This window comes from Centroberyx gerrardi, chromosome 1 (genome assembly GCF_048128805.1).
Source record: "Centroberyx gerrardi isolate f3 chromosome 1, fCenGer3.hap1.cur.20231027, whole genome shotgun sequence".
NCBI lineage: Eukaryota > Metazoa > Chordata > Actinopteri > Beryciformes > Berycidae > Centroberyx > Centroberyx gerrardi.
Window position 1 is genome coordinate 38,396,947 of NC_135997.1, and position 10,000 is coordinate 38,406,946.

The 10,000-nt window shown below is 45.2% G+C and overlaps 1 protein-coding gene across 1 annotated transcript in view; it reads right to left on the reverse strand.

Moving 5' to 3' along the window:
• LOC144539015 (GPN-loop GTPase 1-like) overlaps positions 1 to 9,884 on the reverse strand; it is an 18,342-nt gene extending 8,458 nt beyond the window's left edge. Inside the window, exons 1-8 of the mRNA XM_078283343.1 lie at positions 9,706 to 9,884; positions 7,299 to 7,392; positions 6,882 to 6,988; positions 6,352 to 6,389; positions 4,097 to 4,175; positions 3,841 to 3,935; positions 3,288 to 3,333; positions 1,127 to 1,273 (exon numbers count right to left, since the gene is read on the reverse strand). Of these exons, the coding sequence (XP_078139469.1) occupies positions 1,127 to 1,273; positions 3,288 to 3,333; positions 3,841 to 3,935; positions 4,097 to 4,175; positions 6,352 to 6,389; positions 6,882 to 6,988; positions 7,299 to 7,392; positions 9,706 to 9,870 (771 nt within the window). The 5' untranslated portion in view covers positions 9,871 to 9,884. The remainder of the gene's footprint in view (positions 1 to 1,126; positions 1,274 to 3,287; positions 3,334 to 3,840; positions 3,936 to 4,096; positions 4,176 to 6,351; positions 6,390 to 6,881; positions 6,989 to 7,298; positions 7,393 to 9,705) is intronic.
• Positions 9,885 to 10,000: the final 116 nt, after the last annotated feature.

The following is a 10,000-nucleotide window of genomic DNA, read 5'->3' on the forward strand; positions in this document are numbered from 1 at the left end:
ATCCGGCGCCATCTCCTGAACATACACACCGAGTTTCGTTCAAATCCGATGGAGGGGGGACGAATGGCGGAAGTTTGAGTGCGCAATTATTGAAATGCTGCGGCTTTGTGATGATGAAACAAGTGTGTGATTGGTCTCGCTCCTTCTTTAAACAGAATGAAACTAGCTGAAGTGACTTTGCTCACCTTTGTGAAGCCTGAAACCCGCTCGTTGCTGCTCGCGGCTTTAATTTTGGCCGATTGAGCTGCTTCCTTCTGTTGAGCGCAAAAAAGGTATGAACCCTCGAATTGTGCTTGCGGCTATATTTTATTAATTGATTTTTATGAATATTTTTAATGATTTTTTTTTTATTATTTCATTTTATTAGGGGCCTATTGTGTTTGTATGTATTATTATTATTATTCTTTCTTTCTTACTAAAACTGCCTCCCATGCATGAAAAGTCACCAAACTTACCCACAGCTCCAGCTCCCTGCAAAATGACTCTCACTAAAGTCTGGGGCAAAAAAAATCCTAAAAAAATCAACAATCCATGCTTCAGCTCTGTAGTTTTCTGAGGTTATCGGCCCAAACAAGACAAAACTTTCATACACTGGTACCTATACTAAATTATCAAGTCCACCACTCTGCTTTTATCAAAAACTAATTAAATCTAAGTAGTCCCACATACTTAATGAAATCACTACAGAGCAGCATCAGACCTGCCCAAATAAAACTGCTCTGGGGTTTTTCATTTGATCAAAAATGACCCACCCCACCCCTCCCTCCCTCAGGTTGATGTAGAACACCCCCCCCCCCCCCCCCCACCCCCACCCTCAGGTTGATGTAGAACCCCCCCCCCCCCCTCACCTTGATGTAGAACCCCCCCCCCCCCCCCCCTCACCCTCAGGTTGATGTAAACCCCCCCCCCCCTCACCCTCAGGTTGCTGTAGAAACCCCCCCCCCCACCACCCTCAGGTTGATGTAGAACCCCCCCCCCCCCCCCCTCACCCTCAGGTTGCTGTAGAACCCCCCCCCCCTCACCCTCAGTTTGATGTAGAACCCCCCCCCCCCCTCACCCTCAGGTTGCTGTAGAACCCCCCCCCCCCCCTCACCCTCAGTTTGATGTAGAACCCCCCCCCCCTCACCCTCAAGTTGCTGTAGAACTCGTCCAGCACCAGGCTCATGGAGCGCGTCAGGTTGCTGACGTACGACGTTTCCTGGTTCAGAGCGTCTTGGAAAACCTCAAAGTCCTGCATCCACTCCACCGCAAAGCTGTGGTCGATGATGTCAGTCTGCAGCAACAACAACAACCACAACAAGTCAACACAAACAATAAAATCTGTGTTTCAACTGCAGTCCTGTTTAAAGAGTAACTAAACCCCAAACCTGTGGTGAAGCCTGACACCTAATGGTGAAAAGTAGGTACTGCACTGGTCATCTGCTGGTATAAGATTTACTTTTATTGTCCCTTTAGGGAAATTTGTCTTGGACTCCATGCTGTACAGACACAGGACAAACTCAACAGCATCGCAACAAAACAAAGCAAAACAAAACAAAATTAAAGCTGCAAGCAGCGATGATCGGGCCCTCGCACCTTTGCGCACTTCGGGGTGTGACGCAGTATCGCGGTATCGTTACTGGACACTGACCGGTCGACGCGGCTCTGAATTTTCAGTATAAAACATGTCATTTCCTTTTGCCAGTAGGTGGCGCTATGACTATGATTCAAAATCGGCCTGTAGATGTCTTCAGGCCGGGACTCTCATCAAACGTGTGAAGTTTGGGGCAGATTTGACCATGTACAGTGGAGTTACAAACCACTTCCTGTGTTGCCAGTAGGTGGCGCTATGGCTATAACTAAATATTGGCATGTAGATGTGTTCAGGCCGGGACTCTTATCCAACATGTGAAGTTTGGGGCAGATTTGACCATGTACAGTGGAGTTACAAACCACTTCCTGTTTCATGGCGAAACATGGAAATTGGACGCCAGGCCACGCCCACGCCGTTCCACGAAAACTCAAGCTTTTAACAACTTTTCATCGTCAAGGTCTGTTATATACGCTGAGCAAGTTTGAGGTGGATCCGATTAACCTCCTAGGAGGAGTTCGTTAAAGTAAATGGCCAAAAATGCACAAAAATGCCACAATAAATTCAAAATGGCTGACTTCCTGTTGGGTTTAGGTCATGGCACCTATGACGTTTTTTTTAAGTCTGGACATGATACATGTGCCTCCCAAATTTCGTACATGTAGGTGAAATGTACTGCGAGGGGTACTTTGTTACTTTGTTACTTTGTTTTTTTGTAGGGGGCGCTATTGAGCCATTTTGCCACACCCATGCGCAAGACCCATAAAATATATAATTTTTCACCACTTCTGATGCGTGTGCAAAGTTTGGTGAGTTTTCGAGCACCTTTAGCCCCTCAAAAATGCAATTCATTTGGAGGAAAAAGAAAAATTATAATTCCTTGCATTTCAATAGGGCCTCGCTGCTCGGGCCCTAACAAAACAAAACAAAGGGGCCAACAACCGGTCCTACCTGTTGGGACCCTGACGGACAGAGGCTGGACTGGGGGAGCCCGTGTCTGCAGGTCTGTCTTCTACCGGAAGGTAACAGCTGGGACTCGAGGTGGAGAACGTGAGTTGGGTCAGACACTATTTCCTCAGCCTGTCTGATAACAGACGGCTCGTAAATCGACTGAAGTGGTGAATGTTTTTTAGTGCCTATTATTTTCATGGCGGTCTGAACCAGACGAGCAATCTGTGATTTCAGCTGGACGGACAAAAGACCAGACCAGTCTAATCCGTATCGGATTAGACTTTCTGGTAAAACAGGAACAAGTTTCTGCTCGACACCGAAGACCCCGAGTCTACGGAGAAAGTGTGTACAGTCTTTGGTCTTTGAGCCAGGTGATGTCACCTTCTTTAGAGGTGGTGACATCACCTGGCACAAAGACCAGCCAATAGCAGATGGCCAGTTCAGTACCCTACTTTCCAGGCTTCAAGGTTTAGTTACTCTTTAAAGGAGAAAAGCCCCGCCCACTTCTCAGGTTAAACAGCTGAAACTTTAACTCTGACACATAAATCACCATTCATCAACTGGTGTGTGTGTGTGTGTGTGTGTGTGTGTGTGTGTGTGTGTGTGTGTGTGTGTGTGTGTGTGTGTGTGTGTGTGTGTGTGAAGAGATAAGAGAAGAGAAATCAGAGCTGATGAAGAGACCGACTGTTTTAAAGTTCAGACAGTAGTGAATCAGTCGGGATGTGAAGAGTGTCATGATAAAGAGAGGAACAGGAAGTGACCTCACCTTGTTCATCACCACGATGAAGGGCAGCTTGGTCCTGTACAGGATGCTGAGGAGACAACAGCAGATTCAGATTCACTGCTGAGGAGACACTGTCTCACCACAACATGATTCTACTGGAAGACGATGCACCATAACATTCAGATAATATTCAGATAACATTCAGATAACATTCAGATAACATTCAGATATTCAGATAATATTCAGATAACATTCAGATAATATTCAGATAACATTCAGATAACATTCAGATAACATTCAGATAACATTCAGATAACATTCAGATATTCAGATAACATTCAGATAACATTCAGATAACATTCAGATAACATTCAGATATTCAGATAACACTCTGACTGTCCACAGAGAACTCCTCTGGTCTGTGCGGTTCAGAACAGACTGACTGCTTCAACAGACAGGAAGTGAACTTAAAAATTTAATTTTGGATATTGCCCAAGCCTAACGGCCGCTGCAGTAACAGGCTGACAGGAGGACACACTTCCTGGTGACATCACAGCCGGTGACATCACAGCCGACGACATCACAGCCGACTGACCTGCAGGCGTACAGCATGTTGGACATGAAGGTGACGGGGTTCACACTGCGAGACGTGTCCATCACATACACAACCACACAGGGGAAGGAGGAGGCCTGCAACACATACACACACACACATGCACACACACGCACACACACGCACACGCACACGCACACACACACACACACACATAAGCCAGAGATGGAAATTATGCATTAAAAACTGTTTATCACAATGTAAACAAACAAACAAACAAACATCAGGCGTTTCTCACCAGCGCCTCGGTGATGATGGTTCCGGACGCCGACCAGGTGAAGACTTCGATCTGACCCGGCGTGTCGATCAGCACGAACCTGCAGGGGTCAAAGATCAAAGGTCACCAGGCATCAAATACATCAGAGAAGTCTGACTGAGTATCAGACTGCTATTTCATCATGTCATGTCATTGTGTTTATTCTGAACGGAGCTGCTATGATGCATGACAAATTTCAGAGAAATGTGACAAAAACGTTCTATCGTATCGTATCGTACTGTGATGTGATGTAGGGCTGACACCTTCCGGTCGGTTGGTCGATTGGTTGGTCGATATGCTCTTGTCCGACCAAATTCTCATTGGTCGGACAATCGCTGGTGTTACTTTCATTAGGAGAAAATCCCTCCGGTACGAAAGTAACGCGCCGCGAAAGTAACACGGACCTTTTCTCGAAGCACACAGGAGCAGAAGTGACGTGATGAAGTCAGGCTAACAGGCTAACAGGCTACCGCATTAGCAGGCTATCCAGGCTGAATGGAGAGCAAACAGCAGAGGGATGAAAGTAACAATGATATTGTAACGCTGGGTTATGGACATTGAAGCTGGCAGGGGGATTTATTACAGACAGGAAGGGGCTAAGTACAAAATGTTATGTGTTCATGTCTTGCCGGCATATTTCATTGGAGGGAAGTGTTCACCGTAGTGGGTAACTGGCCCAGGTAATAAGGTGGAGACTAGGAAAGAAGAGTGTGTGGTATTGTTTTTCTCCTGAGCTGCTAAGGTTACTAAAGATGCTAAATTGTTAGCTTACCTTATGAGAATAACAGGCTAGTCAGTGAGACTGGCCGCCCTTTTTGTTGTTTTCTGGGAGCATCTCCGACTCCGGGTTGACTGTTCGCTGTGGCAGGGAATAAATCTGGGCTCGTTTGAGCTAGCAAAAGGAATTACTGTCTCACTCTCCTTCTTTCGGACTACTAGCCACGCCACAGTGCTACAATATATTTTCATAGCTAAGCTGCAAGTTCAGCCTGATTAGTTAATTGAAATAGAATTGTCAACTTCAGCCACTAAATACTTTGGTAGAAAATGAGAAAATAGGATGCTTGTTGCCATTCATTTGTATCATGCGTCAAAATATTGTGTTAACGCAACATTGGTAACTTGATGCAAATAATATTTAGGCTATGTAGCCTAATATGTTGGTTTGGTGAATTGGCACAAATATAAAACTGGGTCTGCAAGATTCGTTGTTAAAAGTAAACAGTATTAAGGAAAGGGGACACATGCATGTTCTTTCTTAAATAATATGGTATTTATTACTCCCACCATACCGGAGTAAACTGGGAAAAAGTAAAAAGTGTTACTTTCATACCGGAGCTCCCCTAGTTCTATTTTCGGAAATCATATGAATATGGGCAGGTGCACGCTGGTCGGCTCTGAGTCTGTTGTTAGCATTTCAGTATAAAATAATTAGGTTAAAAATAATTTAATATGCTGCAAATGTTAAATTTTATGTTTATTTATAATTCATTTAGGCTACCAGGTAGAGTGCACTCAGTGCACTGTGGCCGATTTAGTTAATCTAGAGATAACGTGCAGATTTTTTATTTTTTTTTTCCATCGACCAATCAATTGGTTGAAGAGTAGGTAGAATTTCAGTCGACCAAGATTTTCTTTGGTTGACTACAGCCCTACTGTGATGTCACTCTGCCTCCAGACTCCGCCCACTCTTCAGATGTTGTGGAGCGATTCAGAGAGTCTGGTGTTTCCCTCGTCAACGGCTTGTTCTCGCTCCGAGAAACAATCGAGCCAATCAGAGCCTTTGTGGGCGGGACTACAGTTTGAACCATTCATGCAATGGTTTTTCATTGGTGTTTCGGCAGATTTGTTGAAATCTCCTCCTTAACCAACAGATTGTCTTTGTAAAGACGATATTTTTGTCCTAATGGACGACATTCTTGGTCAGTTGGTAAATGTCTGCTAACCATGAGGCTGACTGGCTGCAGCATCATGTGACTGAAGAGACGTCAGAGCGGCCGATACGTCAGTCACTAGTGATCGGTTCAGATGCGTCGGTCACTAGTGATCGGTTCAGATGCGTCGGTCACTAGTGATCGGTTCAGATGCGTCGGTCACTAGTGATCGGTTCGGGGAAAATCAAGTCAACTCAATCTCAGCTGGATGAGTGGAACCAGATGGAGGTTCCTTCAGAACATCAGGAGAACTTGCTGCAGTTTACCTCAGAACGTATGAAACCTTTTATAAAACATACTGACCGGTGGTTGTGTTGCTTCTTCTCTATGAACTTCATCACCTGAGCAACAGAAACAGGGAAACAGTTATTCCTTCACTTCAGTCGAATATTAAACTGCAGATCATGAATTTAGTTTCTACTATTGATAATTGTAGAATATTGACAAAACTGAAATATTTCCTTTAGTTTGTCCACTGTGGCTGAAAAGAATCAAGATATTATTTCCCTTTATAAGACTAATAATAATGATTAATAATCATAACATCTAGTAAAATAATCAATATTTTCCTCTCAGCCTCATCATCTGTCTGATGTGAAGTTCAGGGCAACTCCTGCTGGACGCTGCTGGAACTGCAGTCATATGATTCACATTTAGTGGAGAATTACAAACAACCCACAGTGAGGTCAAGGGTCAGAGAAGCTTCCTGTAACCATGGAGACACTTTGTGGCTCAGCAGAAATTCCCTCTCCTTGTTTCTGTGTTTTGGTTGGTTGGCGTTTGGTTTATTAGATAAAGAGAGAGAGAATGAAGCGTCAGTGTCTCTCGCCCACCTGATCGAAGCGCGTGGCGAACAGGTTGAGTGACGTCACGATGCCGCCATTCGGCCCCAGTCCGTACTGCTTCATCACCTCCTTGTAGTTCACCGTGTCACGGATATCTGAGAGAGAGAGAGAGAGAGAGAGAGAGAGACAGGCTGCAGGTCACTGAGCGGCTCAGATTCAGATTCAGGTTTAAACCTTCAGCTTCATGTTGAGAAACCTTCAGCTTCATATAAACAGAGAAACAGCTGAAACATGAAGAAACAGCCTGAACTCACAGCTGTTTCCCTTCAGCTGATGAAAGCCTGGACATTGACTCTTATTGTTCTGTTTATGTATGAACCTTGTAATAAGTTGATGCATATTTCACTTTGGATTATTTATATTATGTATTTACACTGTTTCATGTTTTGTCAGTAAATTCCTCACCAATGTTGGCAGGAAACGGCACTTCATGCACAGCAGGATCCAGGTTGATCACATAGGGAGGAGACTGCAGACTGTGGAGGTGAGCAGTCAGCCTCTGGAACACCAACATGATGCAGGTCAACACTTTATCATCTCTACCAGCTTAACACTTTATCACTTCATCATCTCTACCAGCTTAACACTTTATCACTTCATCATCTCTACCAGCTTAACACTTTATCACTTCATCATCTCTACCAGCTTAACACTTTATCACTTCATCATCTCTACCAGCTAAACACTTTATCACTTCATCATCTCTACCAGCTTAACACTTTATCATTTTATCATCTTTACCAGCTTAACACTTTATCACTTCATCATCTCTACCAGCTAAACACTTTATCACTTCATCATCTATACCAGCTTAACACTTTATCACTTCATCATCTCTACCAGCTTAACACTTTATCACTTCATCATCTCTACCAGCTAAACACTTTATCACTTCATCATCTCTACCAGCTTAACACTTTATCACTTCATCATCTCTACCAGCTAAACACTTTATCACTTCATCACCAGCTTAAAACTTCATCACTTCATCATCTCTACCAGGTTTTTACAGTTTAAGTTTTTATTACAGTTTTTACAGTATTTCAATTTCAGTAGTTTTAGTCTTCAGTGTGGGTTTTACTAGTTTTAGCATTTAAAACAAACAACAGGTTCTACTGAAATAAAGTTCTGTTTGGTGGATCAGATTCTGCAGAATTCAGCAGGAGAATCAAAGAGTCAGAAGGTCTTCAGTCAGGTTTTCAGGTTCCCCTGTTGTCAGGTTCCCCTGTTGTCAGGTTCCCCTGTTGTCAGGTTGTCCGGTTGTCATGTTGTCCTGTTGTCCGGTTGTCAGGTTGTCAGGTTCCCTTGTTGTCAGGTTGCCCTGTTGTCAGGTTGTCCGGTTGTCATGTTGTCCTGTTGTCCGGTTGTCAGGTTGTCAGGTTCCCTTGTTGTCAGGTTGCCCTGTTGTCAGGTTGTCCTGTTGTCCGGTTGTCAGGTTGTCAGGTTCCCTTGTTGTCAGGTTGCCCTGTTGTCAGGTTGTCCTGTTGTCAGGTTGTCAGGTTGTCCGGTTGTCATGTTGTCATGTTGTCCGGTTGTCAGGTTCCCTTGTTGTCAGGTTGCCCTGTTGTCATGTTGTCCTGTTGTCAGGTTGCCCTGTTGTCAGGTTGTCCTGTTGTCCGGTTGTCAGGTTGTCAGGTTCCCTTGTTGTCAGGTTGCCCTGTTGTCAGGTTGTCCGGTTGTCATGTTGTCCTGTTGTCCGGTTGTCAGGTTGTCAGGTTCCCTTGTTGTCAGGTTGCCCTGTTGTCAGGTTGTCCTGTTGTCCGGTTGTCAGGTTGTCAGGTTCCCTTGTTGTCAGGTTGCCCTGTTGTCAGGTTGTCCTGTTGTCAGGTTCCCTTGTTGTCAGGTTGCCCTGTTGTCAGGTTGTCCTGTTGTCAGGTTCCCTTGTTGTCAGGTTGCCCTGTTGTCATGTTGTCCTGTTGTCAGGTTGCCCTGTTGTCAGGTTGTCCTGTTGTCAGGTTGTCCGGTTGTCATGTTGTCAGGTTGTCAGGTTGTCAGGTTCCCTTGTTGTCAGGTTGCCCTGTTGTCAGGTTCCCTTGTTGTCAGGTTGCCCTGTTGTCATGTTGTCCTGTTGTCAGGTTGTCAGGTTCCCTTGTTGTCAGGTTGCCCTGTTGTCAGGTTGTCCTGTTGTCAGGTTGTCAGGTTCCCTTGTTGTCAGGTTGCCCTGTTGTCAGGTTGTCCTGTTGTCAGGTTGTCAGGTTCCCCTGTTGTCAGGTTGCCCTGTTGTCAGGTTGCCCTGTTGTCAGGTTGTCAGGTTCCCCTGTTGTCAGGTTGCCCTGTTGTCAGGTTGCCTATGTTGTCATGTTTACCGATAGCAGCAAGTTAAATGTTGAATGCAGTCATGCAGAGAGCCGGGCAGCTAACAGGCTAACTGCTAGCAACAGACTGCACGATGATAGCGACACAAGTTTCCATCATCTTCACTGGTCTTTATCACTAATGTAGAGTCAGGTATTGATCTGTGATTAGACTATCAGAGTGAAGTTATCTCTACTTTCTGACAGCAGTAGGAACAGACAGTTAGCTCACGCTGTTTGTTGTCTGTAGGAACAGACAGCTAACCTAGCTTACACTGTCTGCTCTGTGTGGCAACAGACAGCTAGCTCACTGTCTTCTGCGCGTCACGTTAGTAAAGCTAAAGCAGCTAACGTTAGCTCACTGTCTGTTTTGTGTAGTAAAGCTAAAGCTAAAGCAGCTAACGTTAACTCACGATCTGTTGTGTGTAGTAAAGCTAAAGCTAAAACAGCTAACGTTAACGCACACTGTTGCGTGTAGTAAGGCTAATGCTAACGTTAGCCTCCACGCCGGTCGTTACCTGGACGAAGGTCGTCTTCCCGGAGCCCGCCATGCCCAGCACGATCAGGCACACGGGTTTCTGCTGCTGGCTCTGCCGGTCACTCTCTGCACCCAAACTCGCTTTATTTTCTCTGTTTTCCTCACAAACATCCTCAGCACCTGCATCGCCCGCCGCAGCCGCCATGTTGCTTCACGCGACAGAACCAGACTGCTGGAAAGCAATCGTGACTGTCGCAAAACGTGGCGCTGTGAGGAGACATCGAACTCAGCCGCCAGAGGTCAGTCATTGTATTGTATATAATACCGTCAGACAT